Source organism: Clavelina lepadiformis, chromosome 2 (genome assembly GCF_947623445.1).
Source record: "Clavelina lepadiformis chromosome 2, kaClaLepa1.1, whole genome shotgun sequence".
NCBI lineage: Eukaryota > Metazoa > Chordata > Ascidiacea > Aplousobranchia > Clavelinidae > Clavelina > Clavelina lepadiformis.
In genome coordinates this window covers 4,652,289-4,673,041 of record NC_135241.1, presented here as the reverse complement: position 1 = coordinate 4,673,041, position 20,753 = coordinate 4,652,289, and the positions used below count along the sequence as shown (strand labels likewise).

General features: G+C 35.5%; 3 protein-coding genes across 3 annotated transcripts; 1 reads left to right on the top strand and 2 right to left on the bottom strand.

Moving 5' to 3' along the window:
• The first annotated feature begins 1,398 nt into the window (after positions 1–1,398).
• On the top strand, positions 1,399–20,726 carry LOC143447273 (sperm-associated antigen 17-like). The gene is made up of 44 exons (XM_076947294.1): positions 1,399–1,580; positions 1,836–1,976; positions 2,071–2,290; positions 2,407–2,535; positions 2,649–2,831; positions 3,091–3,278; positions 3,466–3,652; positions 3,727–3,905; positions 4,005–4,142; positions 4,260–4,453; positions 4,561–4,781; positions 5,097–5,189; positions 5,428–5,564; positions 5,735–5,889; positions 6,345–6,541; positions 6,786–7,034; positions 7,251–7,383; positions 7,472–7,575; positions 7,703–7,888; positions 8,070–8,222; positions 8,385–8,614; positions 8,932–9,076; positions 13,965–14,146; positions 14,301–14,466; positions 14,620–14,749; positions 14,832–14,973; positions 15,053–15,185; positions 15,372–15,520; positions 15,619–15,849; positions 15,979–16,100; positions 16,218–16,357; positions 16,454–16,574; positions 16,961–17,115; positions 17,255–17,415; positions 17,613–17,821; positions 18,002–18,240; positions 18,379–18,531; positions 18,620–18,730; positions 18,986–19,194; positions 19,413–19,529; positions 19,622–19,762; positions 19,909–20,053; positions 20,203–20,365; positions 20,560–20,726. The coding sequence occupies exons 1-43, from the start codon at positions 1,497–1,499 to the stop codon at positions 20,340–20,342; spliced, it is 6,942 nt and encodes a 2,313-aa protein (XP_076803409.1). The 5' UTR covers positions 1,399–1,496; the 3' UTR covers positions 20,343–20,365; positions 20,560–20,726.
• Positions 9,179–10,779, bottom strand: LOC143447276 (uncharacterized). Its single transcript, XM_076947297.1, has 4 exons — positions 10,477–10,779; positions 10,210–10,337; positions 9,923–10,103; positions 9,179–9,779 (listed from the first exon to the last, which is right to left on the bottom strand). The coding sequence occupies exons 1-4, from the start codon at positions 10,612–10,614 to the stop codon at positions 9,249–9,251; spliced, it is 978 nt and encodes a 325-aa protein (XP_076803412.1). The 5' UTR covers positions 10,615–10,779; the 3' UTR covers positions 9,179–9,248.
• On the bottom strand, positions 11,225–13,510 carry LOC143447274 (uncharacterized). The gene is made up of 3 exons (XM_076947295.1): positions 13,239–13,510; positions 12,859–13,056; positions 11,225–12,527 (listed from the first exon to the last, which is right to left on the bottom strand). Exons 1-3 carry the CDS (start codon positions 13,426–13,428, stop codon positions 11,611–11,613), a joined length of 1,305 nt encoding a protein of 434 aa, XP_076803410.1. The 5' UTR covers positions 13,429–13,510; the 3' UTR covers positions 11,225–11,610.
• Positions 20,727–20,753: the final 27 nt, after the last annotated feature.

Sequence of the window (20,753 nt, the reverse complement as noted above, 5' to 3'; positions counted from 1 at the left end):
CAATTTTTATAGTGATAATGGTATGTATGTTTCTTAAACGTTTATTTAATTTTATATTGAGATGACTATTTTCATATTTCCTCTATTAACTGTGACTCCCATCTATCTACCTATTCTAAGAAGGGAGCGAACTCAGCCTAGAAAACTCTAGGCATCATCCAATTAAAAATGACAATTATATTAGCTTTAACACACAGTATATCAAACTAACTTCTCCAACTTTACGTATAATTAATCTGTTTAACGTTCAAGATAAAGATATAAGATGCCAAGGATAACTTGTGACGATTACGTCACGAGTCACGAGTTGTTTTCCAAGATGTTTGAAATTTAATTTAGAATCCCGTAATTCAGTTGTTGACCAAATTTGTGTTTTCCTTAATGACGTCAGATAATTTCCTCGCTTGAACTGGTGTGTCACATATAAATACTGATGTAATGTTTTCAATCTTCCCTTTTTTTATGTGATCGATTTCACTGGTTACTACAGCGCTATGTAACAATCCGTAAGCTTTGCCCGAAGGTGAAAACCTTTGTGTTATAATAAATAAAATGGGAACTTTATAAGTTAGTAATTTGTATAGACAGAATCAAGCAACTAACAGCATAGTCACGCAAATTTGAGAAATGAGAACTCATCAATCGAAGCAGAAGTAAAACAAGTCACCAACCATCAACCGTCCTCGCTCATATACAAACAATTACCGCCAGCATATGCGGTCTTTATGACAGAGATGTTCGTTGTGTAATACTTCACACGAGTAGTGCACGAGCGAACTATTAATTGTCATAAACTAACACATATAAACTCTGTATGAAAACCTACAACTTAGTATTAGATGTCAATGCGAACCCAGTATGTTGCTGTAGAAACACCAACAGCCGTAAGTTCAGGCTTGGCGGAATTCATTTGATTCTATGGTTTCTTTATTTATTAATTAGGCTACAACAAGCCCACAGTTCAAACGACCTGGAAACGATGCGTTTATGTTTAATACATATCAGCATTTACCGGAACAGTCTTTTATAGACTCGATTCTGAAGCTAGCTTGCCTACTAGCCTTGATTGTTGTGTAGTTATAGCTTGTAAAATTTTTAGTTTTTGCTAAAAACCTAGTCTTGCCGGAATGTAGAACTGTTTACCATGACCACCGAAAAGAAACAAAAGTCATGTCTTGCACTAGAACATTATAGTAGTAACACAGCTATATAGATAGCCTAGCTTATTCAACAGTAAACGCAAATTCTCTCATCATAACAAGCCTAGTGCTCCAGAGTCTAGGCCTTTAGACTATAGTTGCTCATTCGCACCAGCAGCACACAGACAAAAAATACTGTTTTCTGATTAGTGTAGTATTGCAATTGATTAGCCTACGTTTTATTTTGTGCCTTTAAGCACACATGTTTTGTATAATTTGTGTATAATATTAACGGCGGATGTTCACCATACTGCCATAGGTTCAGTATTGGTTTGATAGGATACAACATCTGAAAATATGTCTAAAAAAAGAGGAAAAAGTGCCTCTGCTGCCGGACAAGGCCGATGGGAGACAGCCTTGATGTCATATGCTTTTGAGGAGGTAATAGAAAACGTAATGTTTAAAAAATAACTAGATTAATTAGATTATTCTTTTATATTAACTAAAGGATATCTATAACTCACGCATTAAAAAGAAGTCTTTTCATGAGTGAATATAGTTCATAGGCCTATATAGGAACATACTTAAACGTTTTTAAGTCGGTGTAATGCGCCGGGCACTTATGTACAAAATATGGCCTAAGCTTTGCTTTGCCAATATCTTTGTAAAGAAACAAACTGCTGACACTTCATTTAGGAAACATGGAAAGCAAATATAAATTTTGTGGTTGAAAATAACATTTTGGACGCCGCACATATAAAAGCACTGGCAAATGTTGTTAAAATACCCCAGAGAAAACTTTTCAGCTACCTCCATAAAGATGATCTCATGGAAATGGTAAGTGTCATGTATGTTTGAATTCAAAATTTATTAACTTGTATGACAACCTGGCTTGGCAGCATAGATTATTTTCTCAAGGTTTTTTTTGCAGGTCAATGAACTGGGAAATCCGAAAAATAAGAAACCCGCAAAAGTTCCGCAATTTTATGAAATAACTGAAATTATTTTTGGATTGATAAGCGCTGGCCAGGAAATACCTTTACCGCTTTGGGCAAAATTAATTAAATTTGGTCTTGTAAACATAAAAAGTAATGACATGCAACGGAGGGAGGGAGAATCCAAGTCGAAAGATGATAGAGTCAAAGGATCGGGTCAGTTCAAGTTCAGTAATTTTCATGGAGCATTTAAAAATAATTTTGTGGTTGCATAGTTTTTGTTTTTATGCTTAGAAAGTGTTACTTATCTTTAATTGATTTTTATTTTATAGCTAAAAAGAGGCCAAGAAGTAAGTCACCTGGTAAAAAAGGAAAAAAAACTCCGGATCCTCAGCTCCCAAAAAAGGACTGGAGCACTTTAAAAAAGCGTGGGGAAGAGGATGATCAAAACAAATATATTGGTTTGTTTTTTTTTGTTTCTGGTTATCGGTACATTTTTTACTAGTTTTACTCATCTTAGAAGCTATTATTGTTAGAGTTATATCATTTAAAAAATGCATTTATGGTTGTTTAGATGATGAACCAGACGATGGTCCCCAACATTATATATTCATAAGCGGTTTTAAAAAGGCTCAGATTTTACCTATTCTGAGTGAACTGGGAATAAATGTAAATGGAGTTGTAAAGATTCAGTCAGAATCATATGAACTTCTTTCTAAAATGGCTGAAGAAAAATTAGCCTCAGAAGGACTAGATGGTAAATGTATTAAGATATTTTTAATTGTAATTTCAAACCTTATTAAGTGCTCAAAAGGTTAATACTGGTAATACTTTTTATAAAACCTTTTGCATGAAATATTAGCAATTTTGCAGTTTTTGCTAACGGTTTTTAACAGCTTTATTAATATTATTAACAAAATATATAAGCACTAAGCCACTAACTCATTTTTAACAAGAGAGGTTATTTAATTTTGCTTGCATGTAACTGTTTATAACTTTGCAAATTTTCACTTCAGATGATGCCCTCGCAGTTACTCAATCTCAGCGTGAAATCGATACAAAAGAGCTTGCCTTGTTTTGGGAACTTCTACCCATTGTTCTACAGAGAGCCTCACCAACCTCCAAACTGCAAGATCTTGGCCTACACCTCTACACAGTTTTGAATATTGCTTATCCTGGAGATTGGGACGATTGTGATAATATGGTCATTTTTGTTGGTTTTATTACCACTTACATTAACAAATATGCTAAGTAATGACACTAAACGCCCTCTTGTGTAATTTTTGTAAAATTGGAGAACTATATCAATATATTGGTAAAGGTTTGGCAAATTTGCTATAGGGTACTCTATCATTTGTTGTACCACAAATGTAGATATCTATAATACGTAGATTGGTTTTGGTACTACCCTTTTTGAAGACATGGCTTGCAAAGTATATGACTCTCTTGATTGGGAACGACAGTATTTAAATTATCTGAAAAACGTGAATCTGCTTCACGTGCCAAAGTTTGGTGATCAAGAGATGTCGCACTCAGAATCAAGTCCGATTGAACCAAAAACAGTACCATCTGCTACAGGTTTGCTATGAATTTCTAGTTTTTCACCATTATTGCTAACTAATAGACTAACTAACACAATTTAATGATTTCAGGTAAACGAGATAAAACAAAAGCATTACTTGAACCTCAACAAGCAGTAGACGAATTAGTCCCACCGATAACTCCACCTGCACCAATAGAAACCGATACTCGATTTTACCGAGACTTAATGGATTGTGTCCCAATGGAGTCCGTTAGTGTTCCTTTGATCCTTCACTGCATGTTAGAACAGGTATGTATGAGCAAATGTAAGCAACAATAGTAACTTATCACTTTCTTGTGCTTATTTGATCTGTACATATACTATTGGTAACTGAATTTTTATTATCAGGTTGTTGCAACGGAACAAGATAAGATTCCTCCCAGCGAGGTAAATGCTCCTGCAAGAGCTGATGGCATCCATCTTGCACTTGCAGAATGCATTGCGGATGCTCTGGAAGGACTTTGCTTGTCAGAAGAAGATGAAACGGTTTGTTGTTCAAGTCAAATTGCAATAAATTTAATACTCTTTGAATAGATGTAATATCTGCTCGCAATATGTAGGAATTGTTCACTTCATGTTTGAAAAGCAAAAGTTTTGTTCAAGGTTTTGGCAAATGACTTCCCACAATTCAAGCGCAAACGAGAGGCTGAAATTGAAAAAAATCGAAAGCCGGAAGGTCCAGTCCTATTGCATTATGGAGATGATATTTCGGTCAGGACTCACCATTTAGCCACTTTTGATGGCTTCAAACCTAAAGATGCAGAAGAGGAAATGTTGAATCGAGTTCCAAATGCAAAGTAATAACTACTGAAGTACATAGTGTGAAGTAGACTCTTTGACACACACTACCAAACATATCCACAATTAACAAATTGATATTAATTAAGAATTTTTACTTTTTAAGGTTGACATCTTTTCAAACAGCTTCTGCAAATGTTATTTGCGAAAGAACCTCTCGCCTTCATGAATTGTATCGTTTTATAACTTCCGCAGTGAAACCAAATTCTTCAGATGTTTTTTCCACGTCTGAAGTGAATCGTGCGTTGCAATTATTTGTATTTGAAAGCATGGACATTGCTGAGGTTGACGAAAACAACACAGTTAAACATCCTGCACATAGAACAGGTTGGGTTATGTTTGGTTGCTTAACTTTCTTAAATGCTGGTGATGTTTCAAATACGGCATTTACATGTTGGGTATTAGAAACAAGACAAAAGATTGCTTTCCGAAATTTTTTGGTAATGTTAAAAACTCTGCATAAGAAAACACTTATTATTGCTTGTAAAAAAACTTGCCATTTTAAGGTTAAAGATTTGTAGAAGGTTTTCATTTTGGCATGTGACTTTGCGTTTATCAGTAAATCACTAATGATTTTTGAATGTTTAGTAAATCAATAATTAGTTTAGTAAATCACTAGTCATTTTGTATGGTTTTGAAAAGGCAATGTATGGGATGATCCATACACACTGGCTGCAAAGAGAGAATTTCATCAGATAGCCCAGGAACACAATGGTGTTTTACAAATTGGCCAAGGTACTGGTAATATTTGGTTAATTTAGGTCTGTTATTGTAACTAAATTTAATATAGGTATAAATTTTTTGCTTGCAAACATTGTTTCTAACTGTTACCCTATTGGTTGAAAAATGTTGATTTAATCTTATACTGTAGCTGCAAAGAACAGGAATGCATATTATATGTAATGTAGATTACTATAGCATCACACATTTTAACTCAGACTATTGTAAACTCGGTAAACTTTTTTAATTCTAGAAAAAGGCATTGAAGAAGACCCAGAAAAATCTTCAACTACAAAAACAAATAAAATGGACCAAACTTTTTTGACTCCAAAGCGCAATCTCAACAGTTATACCTATACAGAGAGTTTTAAAAGTCCTGTTCTTCTTCAGGTAATGACTAATTTTGTATTTCTGAAGTATCAAATTATGGCTTATACTACTATATCTCATTGTACTAATTATGATTAACTTACAAAATATGTTTGCAACAACTTTTTAATCAAAGCTCACGGAAAACGGAATATCACACTTTATATTTATACTATGTAACTTAATGGTAGATGCTAGGGGAAGCCAACGAAAACTACCCTTGCATGAATACATATTACAACAAGAGAGACAACTCAATTCTGGTCATGTTTCATTATCCAATGTCAGATAGCTTACAGGGTGCTCAAATGTGGTCTTCAAGTCTGCATTCTGATGTTGGATTTAGGTAACTAATTCGTGGACACACCTTTCTTATAAATAGACAACGTCGCAAAGAAAAATGATCGGCTATTTTCATTTTATGTTTTTTTGGAAAATGTGCCTTGCCTTCTATAATAAAACAAAATATAAGCTGGCACTTTGAAGGTTAATTTTTGATCTTCAGGTGTACTATGAAAAAAAAAAAAAGTTTTTTTCGTAGCACACCTGAAGAAGCAAGCTTATGTTTGCGAGAGCTCGTGTAGAAAAATCAAAAATCAAATTAACCTTCAGAATGCCAACCTGTATCTTGTTTTTTATTTTACTATAAACTCAGGTTAACACGGTTCAACCACCACCTACCTTGTACAGTATGTTAGGGTCATTGTTTTGTAAAATTTGATGCTCCATGTGCTGTTTGAGAATTATATTTCATGTGTGGCTATTTTGCCAACAATAGAGACATGCTTGCTTTTTGACTAGAAATTATCTGGAGTATGTGTCTGGAGCAATCTCAGATTGGACTAAAGATGAAGAAGGAAAGTATCAGGCCAATGTGGTTGCTATGGAAATGGAAAGAGCAAAGCAAGCGGCCGATGCTTTAAAAACCGCCACGGAAAGCCAGACAACCCCGCCCTCGACAGCAAAAAGACCACGTTCTAAAAGCCCAAAAAAAGGAAGTTAGTAAAATAATAAGTTTTGCAAATTATTTTTTAAAGCTTTTCTCTTTATTACATCTAAGTTTTGATTTTATGATTTACATTTAATTTAAAATGTAAATTTGCATATTCTCCATCTTTGAAAAATCAATGTAAAATTTATTCATTTTACAGTAGGCGTACATTATAATGGGCATGTAGTTGCACTAATTGTCGTGATTAGCACATGATATTTTATAGCTGTTTGATTGTGATATGTTTGCAGGCCGACGTGGCAGTGCCTCTCGTTCATCAAGCAAGGTTGGAACATCAGAAGAACAGAACTTCAGCTCACCATTTATCAGAGCTGGATCACTGAAAGCAGAAAGCGAGATTCAAGCCAAGTTGAAAGAAGAAGAAGATCGAATTAGAAAAGAGAAAGAGTCAAAGCAATCAACACGAAGGAAATCAACTGAAAAAGTTAAACCAATAAAGTCAGCTGCAAGCAAATCTTCCCAGGATGGAAAAAGACCGGGTTAGTGATTTTTTTATTAATTATTTTTTATGAAGCTGCAAGCTTTGATATTTTTTTTAACTTTTCTGGACTGTTATTTTGTTTTAACAAAATAGTAGTTGGAGATTGATATGCCGGAGCAGTGCAAATTATTTATAAGTTAATAAACCTATCACTATTCATATAGTGTTTGAAGCACCAGCGGTTTCTTTTTTCACCTTTATTGTTTTCTTCCAGCTTCCGGTAAACGTCCTAAATCAGGCCGTAAATCTAAATCTCGCTCTAGGTCTAGATCAAGTAGCAGTGAAAGGGATAAGCCAAAGGAGCCGGAATCTGAAAAGCTGAAAGAACCAGCTCTACCTTTCACGGGGTAAATTTAAATTATTTGCTGTCTATGTAATTGTAATGATATTTGATGTTTTCGTCGAGTAATTCTTAAATTTGGCTTTAACATACAGTTATGATGTCGGCAACAATTTGATAAACATCCAAGGCCAGACATCCTTTCTCTATCCCTGTGATGGTGGAACAATTAAAACTGAAAAGATTTGTTTTGAACAGGGTAAAATTACTATAAATGTAGAATTGTAGCTTCAACTCTCTATTGGAATCTTGTCCTTATGGTTATGTGACAATACAGAACTGGAGAAATGGCTGTTTTGGTTTTAATGCCTACGCCTACTTTTCAGGAGAAACATCTGTTAAAGTAACCACCTACAAAGATGGTCACGTTTTTATGCTTCATATTCTTGATCCAAAAGATATGCAAGCACAGGCAAAACTTAATGATCTGATGACCCCCGTAGCAGATGTCAAAACTAAAGATGGTGCAGAAAAGGGAGAAACTGAAATACCTGAAAAGGATTTAATATTAGGTGATAAACTCCTTTTTAGGTTAATTTATACTGCTCTGGCTGTATACAATGAAAGTTTTTGTTTTAGTGATTTTTCATCGGGTGGGATAATCTGTACATGAAGCTCAAGAAGCTGATTTTAAATAATTTTTGTACAATATCGTATTTAACTTTGTTCTGTACAATGTATATCTTTAAAAAGATTCTGAACGACCATCAAGTGCAGAACTTCTTCAAGGCAAAAAAGAAGAGAAAAAATGTCATAGTTTTTTCGGTTCCTGGTGTGCCAGTTTGTGTGATGGAATGCTGTTGTCGTTGAGCTCAAATGGTCCAGATGGGGTCTGCTTGGCTGCGAGTAATTAACTTAAAATAGAGTTTTGTCAGAAAATTTGCTTAGTTATTGCAAGCAAATATTACATGCAGTTTCTACTTTGTGTTCATACAACAAAACAAAAACAACTGAAATAAGTATACATGCCTAAATGTTTTACTGTTACTATAATATTTCTTTTCAAAGCAAAAGCAAAGGAGAAGTTGCTGAAACTACTTGGGGAAATTCCGCCAGCTTCAAGTCCAACCCCTTTACCCCCAGGTATGGAAACACCAGGAAAGAAAGGCAAAAAGTCTCCCCGAGGTCGGTCCCCCAGAGGCCGGTCTCCTCGTGGGAAAAGTCCAAAGGGAGGTAAAAAAGGAAAGGAGGCTGACAAAGAAGCTGAAGCACAACGACTTGAAGAACTGAGACTACAGGTAATTACCTTCTTATTACTTTATTAATTTCTTTATTTGCTATATTTATAACTGCTAATGAGTATATCTTTTTGGATATTTTTAGCGGTTTTATAAAATTTATTTTTCCATTTTTAACAAATGAAAAAATGTATACTGTAAAAAATGTATGTATACCACCTTTAAGTTTATTGTATTTTTCTTAAACTAAACACTTGATTATTTATTTCTATATGAGCAATTTATAATTTAACATATTTATATTGATAAAAATATCTTAACCTTAAAAATGCTAACTTTTAGTTCATAATTCAAAAGTTAGCATTTACATTTTTTAGGAAGAGCTTGAAAGAAAGTTGCTGGAAAATCAGGAAGCAGAAGAATTGGCAAGACGACAGAGTCGGATGCCAAAATTTCCTCAGCTTTACACTTCTTGCCCAGACGGACTTTCAGTGAGATTTCAATTGGATCCAACTTCTGCAGGTTGAATTAAATTTGGCAATCTTTTTGTAGCCATTAGCTTTTGGATAAATTTATGTCACTTATTATTCCACTTATTTCATAATATATGCTGCTATGCTGTTATGCAATATTTTTTATTATTTGACTTTGCAAAAAGTTCTAGAAGAAACATTCAGAAATAGCATTAATACAATTAACAAGCAGTTCTCAATGTTAGCATAACAAACATCCATGTGGCGAAATGTGCTGCTATTATAACAATGTCTGCATTTATGCGTGCCACTCCGTTGCCACTGTTATCAGTTGCCAAAGGCTCCGTTTTGTTTTTGGAAACATCACAGTCAAATAACTGTATGACAAGTGCCATGTCTTTTTGCTGGAACTTTTCCGGTGTTTGGCATATCATGTTGTCGTGGAGATGTAGCTTTTGCGCACCACTTCCTTTTGTTTGTCGTTTTGAAATTTCGCCAAAACTTGAACAAACTACATTCTCTTCACATGACCAGGGATTGTAGCCTAGAAATAGATGTGTCATCTTCGGTGCTACACCCATAAATGATGCATCCAGCTCGGTGATTTTATTTTTACTAAGGTCGAGAGTTTTTAGTTGCTTCATCTTGCCAAAAACATCTTTTGCTATGAAAGCAATGTCATTGCTTTGTAAGTATAATAACTCCAATGTGTCCTTAAATGGCTGAAAGATGCCAGTTGACAGAACTTTAATCTGTAAGTCACAATAAATTTGGTTACTTTAAGGTATATTTTGATAGCAATGAATAAAATTGTAAACTTGATAAAAGATTTTTCAATACTGTACACTAAATTAATAACCTAAATTATTAAATTGTGAATCCATATAATTTTTACTTTATTATTGTTGAGGTATAGTCTATGAAGTCTGCTGAGGCCAGCGAATGTATGTAATGTAATCTCTTCTATTTCATTTGAATTGAGGAATATTGAATGCAAGTGATGCAACCCCTTGAATGAGTGGTCTTCAATTAAAGCAATCTCATTTGCTGATAGTTGCAAAGTTTGCAAGTGCTTCCTGAGTGAAAAATAACTTTCAGAAAAGAACAACTTTTAGAAAACAATTGCAGCCATGTTGGTACCGGTTATTAGTTTTTCCACAATTTGGTATGCTGTGAACTCACATGCTTCTTTGATCAAAATCTTTCTTTGTCAATTTCTTTATCTTGTTATTTCCAAAATCCAAGATTTCATATCGATGATGAGTTGGAAAACTACCAATCTTGGTGACATGTTTATTTCCACACTCCACCTGACAGGTAAAAAATATTGCAAATGACATACAGTATTAAAGATTGCATGATAGTTTTAAAGGTTGCAATCTCATTAATACCTGTAGTGGATACTACACTGTCTATTCAATGTATTCAGTCTGACCATGACATACTTACTTCTCCTCTATAGCAATCACATGGACAGTCAAACGCTTCACAATGGTATGAGCAATCTCCACTGACATATGTCAAATATACAAGCAGTATGAAGCATATCACCGTACACGCTTTCAATTGCACAATGTTTGTCAACATACTTTTTGCTACAAACTAACATTTAAATTTGAGTATCTGGTTGGTCATTTCAAGCTATCTGGTATCTGTCTACTGATGCTATGACCTAAAAAATTATTTTCAGAAAATAGCATGTAAGACATGCCCTTATAATTCTCAAGTGGTTACTCATAGGTCATGGTGCCTGAAATCCTTAAAAAAACAAAGGATTGTAGAGAGAAAGTCGTGTTGTTATACAGCAACGGAGGCGACACAATTTGCACAGCTGCTTATGTAAACACTCATCTTGGTGACAAGCTTTAAAGTGTCTCTTGTTGTAAGTAGACAAAAATGAATACTGGCCACCTGGTTACGGCGCATTGTTTTCGGAATGTGCTGTGATTACTTCACAATTGTTAAATGAGTATAATTTATCATTAATGCCCGGTTTAATAAAAACTTGTAGTTTTAGGCTGGTTATTGTTAACCAGTCTTTCCATTGCTTAAAAATCACAAAATATTTTTTGATATCTCTTGGTTGTGCAGGTTGTCTTTCCCAGTATACAATTAGCTGATATATTCAGTTGTATGCTGAAGGTGAGATATAATAAAGTAACTTGATAGGTTAAAGCTATGTAGAACAAGCGGCACTGACTAAAACCTTTGATATCAACCAACTTGTTCAGTTTTGTTGATTTTGTAGCATATGTTATATGAGCTTTTTTCAATTTTATTTATTCAAAGCTTCCTTGCAAAAACTTTTTCAGAAATGTAAATTGTCATCTTCATTTTTTTTCATGACATCATTTAAAACAAAATAAACTTTTACTTATTCATTCAAACAATAACTCTTATCAACCAGACAAAATGAGTTGGAGACCAGCATGTAACAGTTATGCTAAAAACTTAAATGCCAACAAGCACAAGTAGCACAACAACACATTAAATGTATACTCTCACTTTTTAGCAAAAGCTTCAAGTGCTCCAAAACATTACAATGTGATAATAATGAACAAAAAAACAAACAAAAGGTAATTTTCAACCCGATATAGATAAATTGAAAGCAGTGGGAGACATATAAGACATTTTTCTTTGCATTTGACGTTGTTCATGCCCTGACTTTGCTGCTTTGTTCAGCATTTTCATAAAAATTTTTTGAGGTTTTTCGTTAGAATCTTGTGAAACTATATTAACTCTTGTTTGAGTTCTTTTCTCCCACGGAGATATAAATTCTGGAACATTTTCAGGCAAATCTTTTAACGCAGAATCAGTATGATGTCGTCTTTTTCCTTTCTCTGTATCATTGATGTAATTATTTTGTATTGCATATCGTCGCATGGAATGTCTATCTTTTTCCATTACATGTGTTGTTGAAACAGTTTTGACTGTTTTACATTTTCTTTTTTTGTGCTTTCTTTTTTCCTCATCAATTTCCTCCCAAGCTTGTCGCAGCATCCGAGACATTTCAGGATGTACACTGCTTGCATGCATAGATCCCACCCTTATAACACCTTTGGAACAAAGTACTCCAAATACCAATCCACACATAAAAAGTGTTCCAATTATTCCACCTTGTGCAGCAGCTATCACAGCATTTGCAAACTCTTGTCTTGTTATTATGTCTTGTAGATTGCTACTTGGTATCGCAGTTGAACTATCTGTTGTGTCGTGTGGCTTTTCATATTTATTGTTTTTTCTTACTTGCAATTCTTGAAAAGTAGTGGTTGATTTTGTTGTTGTTGGATTTGTGCTTACGACAGCAGGCAAAGATGAAACCAATTCAAATTCAGCAGAGCTATTTGTATTATTTTCATAAAAAGTTGTCAAATTTTTATTGTCTGCAGTTGAAATTGATGGTTGTTTTGAAGAAGAAACTGTGTTGACCTCAGTGTGATCAGAAGCAGTTCTGCTGCTTGTTGTTGTTGCATTTGGAGTGGAGGTGTTGAAAGTGTTGTCTAAATGCCAAAATATTATCATAAACGTCGCTTTCTACCTAACAATTTTTACAATTTCTTCTTAGTACTAAAATTTAACATTACTACATTATAAATACATGATTCAATTTTGTGCAAATTTCATAACATTGCCAGCCCACGTTTAATGATGACTATAGTTGGCATCTGGTTTTCATATATAGTTACTAATTTCATAACTTTCAAAATTTATATTGATTGTTTTGCAGGAAATCAGTATAAAGCAATTAAAAAATGCGTTAAAATGATATAGTGTGTTTTATTATAGCCACCTTTTTCAGTCTAGTAAAATGTATTATTTCATCAAACTTACCTGGCTCTGTTGGTTGTATCGATGTAGACATTGTATTTCCATAAGATCCATTTGTCATAACATATATTCCATGATAAAATATCTGTTTTACAATAGTCCTGTATACTTTTGTGACAACTTGCATTCCAAAGACTGTTGTGTTTTCATTGTTTCCAGTTGTGGTATCACTAAGACGTGTTGTACTTTCCGCTTCTGCTACTGCGTGCATCAAAAATAATAACATGTTACAGTATAAGCCATTGTTGAGGCAAATGGGATCCAGTTAATTATCCCTCCGGCCTTTCCCCCATTCATTATACTTTACTCAACACGGTATTACACAAAGAACATATAAAAAACTTATCAACTGTTTATGTGGAACCTACGACTTAAAATCATACTTTGTGGATATGTCAGCTTCTGTGTTGTAATCATTTTCGTGAAGTTTACTATTTTTGCAATGTCTTCAGTGATATTCATGCTACGAGTTAAATTAGGTCCATCTGTTGAAACTTCTAGCTCAGTTGTGAGAAATACTTGCAAAATCAGCAATGATAGTTGAAATGCCAAATTTACTGCTTTAAAGGGCATTTTCTAAATTTCATGCCGCTTTATTCTTGTTTTTACATCTTTGAGAGTATTCTACCCTGAAATAAACATTTTAAGATAAGAATAAAACTTTATACTACTCAATTTGCAAACACTAGATACTAAATAAATAATTGAACTGCGTAAGTTATTTTGAAACAAACTGGTTTTACTATGCACAATACCAGTACCGGTAGCTCATTAGTACTAAGTATCCTTGCTATATTGTTTCACTGAAGTTCTCATTACGATGACATGATACCGCTACTTACCCAAAGAGCCCTTGATGTCCTCTTAATTGCTTTTCCATTCAGCACTTTTCCTTGGTCTTTTTCTTAAGTGGAGCTATTTGAAATTGGATTACAGGCAATTGGTCGCAGTAATTGCTGATTTCAAAGCATCCAAATCCAGCAATTTGGTGACGAAAAGTTATTTGCTTTAACAGTGACAATTATTTGAAAGAAGTTATAATTAAGTTTTCATTCCGGTTGTGACTCATTCGCAGATGACTGAGATTCTACTTTTATGTTTTTCACCAGTTACTAATCCTGACACAGATGAAGATGAGTATCGTCTGATGGTACGCCAGAGTTACCCATATAAAACATCCGGCCGTCAAGAAACAGAAAAGTCACGTGCAAAACCAGCCATGAACGAAGTTTCCAGAACAATTCTGTCAAATGGGACGGTTATCATATTGATGAACGATGGAAGCACAAAGGTATAGCTTTTCGACATAAGACTAATGTTTTGAGGTCATTTTATAAGTGAGACCCTCACTTTTCTTTGTCTTCGTTTAAATTTTTACAAAACAACCACAACAAAGAGTACAGGTGAACAGTAAAAAATATGTTTGATTTTTGCATTTTATATAGATCCTTTATGGTAATGGAACAGTTTGTTACAATGCTGGTTCTGGTCCTATTGTTACGGAACAAAAGCTTCCGGTTACACCACATAGTCTCCCATCAGGAATAAGCCAACAGCAACAATCCATGATTGAAGAACAAAGAAGAGCCCCATCTGCTGGAAGTAAAAAGGGTATGGAAACTTGGAATTTTTTCACATTTTTATGCCAAGTTATTCACAAGTGTTTTACGCTTTTGGTATTTACATAAAGATATAATTTATCCAAGTTCTATGTTTTCCTTTAACGTTAACGTACGTTGTTGAAAAGTCATGTTTTTGTCTAAGGTTCAAGGGGTCGTAAATCAAGCGGAAAAACTAATCCAGAAGCAACTGCAACAGCAACTGATCCATCTATCGCTGGAACAATCGGTGGCCATGGGGCAGCAGCAGGCTTAGAGGCGGAAGCTGGAGCCAAGTAAGTTGATCCCCAATGAACCAGAAAAGATGGAATAAATATTCATTGGAAAAGTTGAGGGCAAACTTGCTTCGTTTCTTAGATCGGAAGCAGATCAGGAAAAAGCAGCCTCCTGGTTGACAACTTACATATCTGGTGAAGTTACGCTTACAACACCGAATGGGAGTGTCACACCACAAGAACCTTTACTTTGTTATACTGCCACAGACCCTATTACCGGAGAGGTTTGTGTTTATTGGATTATACAACAAATAGAATCCTTGCTTGTACCTGGAAAGGCAGCTACTGCATCTGTACCCACAGGTTATGTTCTCCCGTGAAGACAAGGTCATTCATGTAGATCGCCCTGATGGCAGCTCAGTCTGTGACCATTCAGATGGGACTCGAATTACAAGATATTGTCGAAATGACAAAGTTCAAGATGGGGAAGAGCAAGGTAAGAACATTAAGGGCTGTAATAATGGATGTTAGTTTATAATTGGGTTATATTTGAGCATTGGTTACATTAAATAAAAATTAATTATGTGGATTTATTACTTTTTAAGTCATGTTATATCAAAAGTTTATGTGATTTTGTTTTGAGGCTGGAAGGTATTTAGTATATTTTGTTTTTTTACTTTAGGCGATTCTGGTCCATCCGATCCTGTCTGGTTTGTTCGTGTTGAGTGCTCCGGTTACGCAACTGTCACTTTCAACATGAATGACAATTCTGCTGTTGCTACATTTGGAAGTGGTTCATCTCTCGTTGGAAATGTAGATGGCACTTACCAGGTGAAAATGCATTGCTGTGCATCATGCCTGTTGTGGTTGTCCAAGTTTCATAAAGCTATGTCGAATAAGACTGATTTCGAGAATCTTTTTTTTTTCAGCTTGTACACTGGAGTGGTGGACGTCTGGATATAGCAGCAGATGGCACCGTGATGTACACGCCTCGTCCTGACAATGATCTTCTTCTAGCCGCGTTATCAGGCTATGAGATGGAAGAAGGTGCAGCCACTACCTCAAACCCTTCAGTTTCTGAATCTATAGGATCATATCTGATGAGGCACAATGCTGAAGTATGTTGTGAAGCTGTCGATCAAGAAGGAAACGTTTTTCAGGTAGAAAACACTAAGATTTGAAATTGATTGGACTTATTTAGTCAGGTGGTAAGTGTACACTTCTCATACAATAGCATCAGTTTTTATTACTGAAGTTTTTACTGTGGTGGTTTTTGGAATCTCTATCAGGTGAAAACGTCAGGTGATGTAAGTGTTATGAATCCAATTTCTACTGGGCATCAGTCGGAAAGTGAAATCCAACCTGATCCTCAGCCATTTAAATCTAATCCAATGGAGCATCACCCTCCCAGGTGAGTTAAAAAAATATCCAAAATTTTTAAATAATACAATTTGGAGACAATACCTTCAAAAGCCTTAAACATACAAACCAGACAACCACGAGATTTTTCTGTGCACCACTTAATTAGGTTGTTTGTGATCCACAATGATGGAACCGGAATTGAGTTGCTTCGTCACAAAGACGTGCAGGATTATATTGGAGATGCGCAATTAGATCCAACTACAGCGGTAGTAAGAGAACCACTACCTGAAGATGAGAAAGCTGTTGGTGAGAGCACACTACACAACCTGCACACTGAAGAAATATCTTAACAGTGTTTTTCATAATTACAAAGAGACATGTTGGAAAGATAATCTTTTGTAGGAATAACGATTATGCGGCCTCATTTTGGAAACAGCGGAGATGCATGGATTGTACAAAAGGATGAAGCAGACATTATCCCACAGCATCTTAAGACCAGGGATTTGACATTCTTTCCACCCAGGTTACTGAACTACATAAATTTGAAAAATAACTTGCAATACTCAGTTGCTGTGCCAGTGTGTAGGAAGTTTGTAAAATTCACATCACGGTCGTAATCAAACCAAGCTTCTAGTGTATTTTATCCTTTGTAAGAATATAATAACCAGGATATTAGAAAAAAAAGGTAGCAAAAGTTTTTTTCTATTTTGAAACATTATCAGTGCTAAATTAAATGGCGCAAGCTTTGTTTCTACAGCCTGGGTATTTAATGAGAAAAGGGTTATGACATTATATTTGCATGTATTCTGGCTATTTTATTCTTATTCAGAATCATAAGCCGCACTAAATACTATGCTTCACTGTGTTGGCATAGTTGTATGTTGTATAAATATCATTTTATTGGAACAGTGAAAACAAAAGGTCTGGTCCAGAATTTGCCAAGACAGTTGGGAAGGGATTAGCAGTTGGATCTGCCCCCACACCTTTAGCCGTGCCAGCAGCTCCACTGTGTCCCACCGTTCTGGAACTGCGACAATTAGTTCAGCACCAGCCAATTTCTAAAGGTTCGTTATAAGTGTACTTTGCCTACTTTTGTATACTTCAGTCTTCTACTGACACACCTAGTTAACAATACAGATTTGAGTAATACAACCCAACTTTCCCTGGTGCATCGTTTTAGTGTTGTCTTGTTTATGCTATCAGACATGAGACATCACTTGGCCACAAAGGTAATGGAATACGGTCGAGCAGCATGCGAGCAAGAATTGCAGAGAGAAGCGATGAAAGTTCATGACCCTCGCACAGCTGAAGAACAAATGAGAGCCAGTGACCTACTCAGTCTTGTGCTTGAGTTTGATGAAGAAGTAAGTACAAATTGAGGAGCTTATGATATCGCTTTTAATGGTCAAAATTCAAGCAATACTTTCAAGATATATTTCTACTTCATATTAATTTACAGGTTTTAGGTAGAATGCGAATGTACAAATAATTTCCAATATATAAAGTATTTCTTGGAGTTTATTCTTTATTGTCTGATTTCTCGGATTACCGGTATTTGAAGGGAACACCGAGATCACCAAATGTTCCTAATGCACAAGCTACGGTGACTCCTGTGCCTTCTACGGGAGTAAGTCATCCCACTGTGATCCCTGATGAGCAGTTCTCTTCTCACGTGAAGATAAAGTATGAAGCAGCAGTTGCACCTCCTCCTCCACCAGTTGTCCCACCTCCTCGGAAGAAGCTGACCCAAGCTGATTGGGACCAAATTAGGTAAAGGGAGCCCAACCAACGTCATCTAATTTCACACTAAGTAGTATTTCTGGTTTTATCAAATTTTAAAGAAAATGTGGCTGAAAGAATACAAGGGTCTCTATTGTAGTTAACTAGCATTGCTTGCTACAGCAGTTATTTTTTTTTTGCACTTTACTATGCTTATGAATTAACTTATAGGCGTGGAAAAGAAGATGAGAGAAAGGGCAGGGAAGCGCTGAAAAGCAAGGACATGCCTTCTTATTTCTACAGTCATCAGGGCAAAGCTTGGCTTTTAAGCCAAGCTCCTGACATGAAAAGTGCCGGCATGCAACTTGCCCCTGATCCCCGCCGTGATGGAACCGAGGCAAGAATGTATGGCGCCAATCAGCAAAATGGTGACAAGAGCAGACACGCTAGCTCCACATCTCCAGCTCAAGGTACTGCACTCATCTTGTATAACGTTCAAGTTTCGTTTTCAAATTATTTACTTCACTCCATGTGGGAAAATATATAAAAGATTTTAAAAAGTTAGTTTGCTGATTTTTTGAAATAATCTTGACGTTCATTGTTTCCAGGTTCAAGGGCAGGTCAGGTGTTGGACGCTCCATCAAAGACCAGACCAACCAACCCGACTCCGGCCCATGCATGTGGTGGTGGTACACCAACAAAAGTGAGACCTGATAACCCAACACCATTTGCTGCAGCACAACCACGAAATATGAGACCGAGTATGTTAAAAATAGCTTCCAGAAATGTCCTAAAATTAGCAAAAGTATACGTTCAAATTTTAATTATCAGCGTTTTGTTCTTGACAAGGCAATCCAACTCCTAGTCATGCTACAAGTGGCAAGCAAGATGGTCCAGCACCTCAACAGTATCAGCCATCTCCTATCCCAGAGAATCCGTCCTCTGCGCAGCAAAGAGAAAGTATGGTATAAGTGTCAGGAACACAACCCATTTTAGTTTTGAGCCAACTGTTAACTTGTTGTCTTTAATGCTTGTTTATTTTACTGTAAGATTCTTTTTCGGACTGTAGATTGAAATTGGACTGGGCTAAACTTTCAAACAAACTGGTCTTAAAATTCGATCAGGCAAAGCTCAAAAAAATGGATTGGGCTCAGGAATTGGATGGACTGTGCTCAAACCCATTTACTCAGTCACAACGGTGTCTTTCTTTTACAGACCAAATGTCTCCATCATTTAATCAAAGTGGAGAATATTCGGTTCATGACTCTGATCATAGCAACATATTGCCGTTAGAAACAGAACCATCTGACCTTGTGTTAACACGAAGCTTGATGTACGATGTGACCGGAGAACCACGAAAGGAAAGAATAAGATTGCCAACTTCCATTCTCAGTGATAAACCAGGGGCTATTCCGAATGCAAAGGTGACTTATAACGTAAATAAAATCATTCTCACCTTACTATGCTGTATTTTTAACCTGGGTGTAGCATTGTGTCAGCTGGTAAACAAAGACGTTTTAACTCATATTCATAAAAGTATGAGTATTGAATATCATTACGGTACCAAAGTACCATAATGTTCACATATAATCACTATGTTGCGGAATAAAACTGACAAAACTCTACACTCAATGCTTTGTAGTTTATCAGTGTGGAAGACCCAGTGAGAAGAAAAGTAAAAACTTCATCAATTGCTGGTGGAATGGTTCAAGGCTACGACAGAGTCACTGCAAGGGGATTTCATTTGTTTCCACCAGAGGTGCTGGAGTGTTACACCGTGTTTGCTCTATTACAATGTGTACAAATATTCACCTCAGTGTATAACTTGACAATGCTTTCCTGTGTCTACAGATCGTGTTTGGCGTTTTGCGTGAGGGCAGTACTTATTCATTTACGGTGAGATTAAAGAACACCGGAATCGACCTTTGTCGATTTAAAGTACGACAACCACCTCCCGGCACTGGCATGAGAGTGCAATACACACCTGGACCAGTGAGTTGATAATTCAGCTAAATACTCGATCTTTATTTTTTTTCAAGTATGCGACGTGTTTTGGCTGAATACAGAAATTCTCTTTCGTGATTTGCAGTTTTAGTTAGTTATCCGCATTGTACAATCTTCAGTATGATTTCATCAAGGTTGCTGCTGGCATGGACACTTTACTCGAAGTCCACATTTATGCGATAGCAGTTGGAGTGGAAGGTGATTCTGGTGTTGGTACAATCAATCATCAGCTCGAAATCATCACCGAATCGGAAATTTTACATCTTCCCATTTCAGCAGATATCCTTAACATTTGAAACATTTTTGAATGAGATGTTTGATGCAATAAGTGTTATACATAGCAAACAAGAATTAATTATCAAGATATTTTTACACAATTACTTTAACAAACTTTTTTAACCTTAACTGTTGCTTCTGTTGGTATTTACTGGTTCTCCCGGCTCATGATTATGATAATCGCTCCGATTCGATGCCGCCTGGAGGAAAAGCTCCTGGAGTAAAACTTTGTTCAGACAAACCTCCCTCCAGAGATGGGATAGTTCGGCCTTTGAAATTAGCTGCTAACTAATTGCAAAGTTGTTGTAAATTTCAGTAAGTATTTGAAGTAAAATATGCAATTACTTTTATATTTTCTTTAGGTTTGGCTGCATTTTAGTATTCAAACTTATTTAAACATTATTTATAAAATTTATTTACAATTACAAGTAGTTTTGAAATTGATCATAAACACTACTTGATTTGTTTGAGTTTACTGTTGGTAACTCCTAAATCTGAATATTTTTCAGATCTCTTGCATTCACATTCCAAACTGAAACATTATTCCTTTAAGTCTTATAAAATACATGTTTTATTAACTTTGTAACATTTTCGTTCATGTTTTTGAAATTGAATGTTTATCACTGTTTATCTTTCACTGTATGATTTATACAATATAATTGCAAATTGCATATTACACATGCGAGTGTTTCAAAAAAGTCAC

Excerpts from the sequence above, each read along its gene's own strand:
- LOC143447273 (XM_076947294.1), top strand. The coding sequence starts at position 1,497 with ATGTCTAAAAAAAGAGGAAAAAGTGCCTCTGCTGCCGGACAAGGCCGA. Across the intron at positions 16,358-16,453 it reads TGAAGATGAGAAAGCTGTTG|GAATAACGATTATGCGGCCT; the intron begins GTGAGAGCACAC and ends AATCTTTTGTAG. Across the intron at positions 18,731-18,985 it reads CTCTGCGCAGCAAAGAGAAA|ACCAAATGTCTCCATCATTT; the intron begins GTATGGTATAAG and ends TTTCTTTTACAG.
- LOC143447276 (XM_076947297.1), bottom strand. The coding sequence starts at position 10,614 with ATGTTGACAAACATTGTGCAATTGAAAGCGTGTACGGTGATATGCTTC. Across the intron at positions 10,104-10,209 it reads GATTTTGATCAAAGAAGCAT|GAAGCACTTGCAAACTTTGC; the intron begins GTGAGTTCACAG and ends TTTTTCACTCAG. Across the intron at positions 9,780-9,922 it reads TATACCTCAACAATAATAAA|ATTAAAGTTCTGTCAACTGG; the intron begins GTAAAAATTATA and ends TGTGACTTACAG.
- LOC143447274 (XM_076947295.1), bottom strand. The coding sequence starts at position 13,428 with ATGCCCTTTAAAGCAGTAAATTTGGCATTTCAACTATCATTGCTGATT. Across the intron at positions 13,057-13,238 it reads GAAGCTGACATATCCACAAA|TAGCAGAAGCGGAAAGTACA; the intron begins GTATGATTTTAA and ends TGATGCACGCAG. Across the intron at positions 12,528-12,858 it reads GATACAACCAACAGAGCCAG|ACAACACTTTCAACACCTCC; the intron begins GTAAGTTTGATG and ends TTTGGCATTTAG.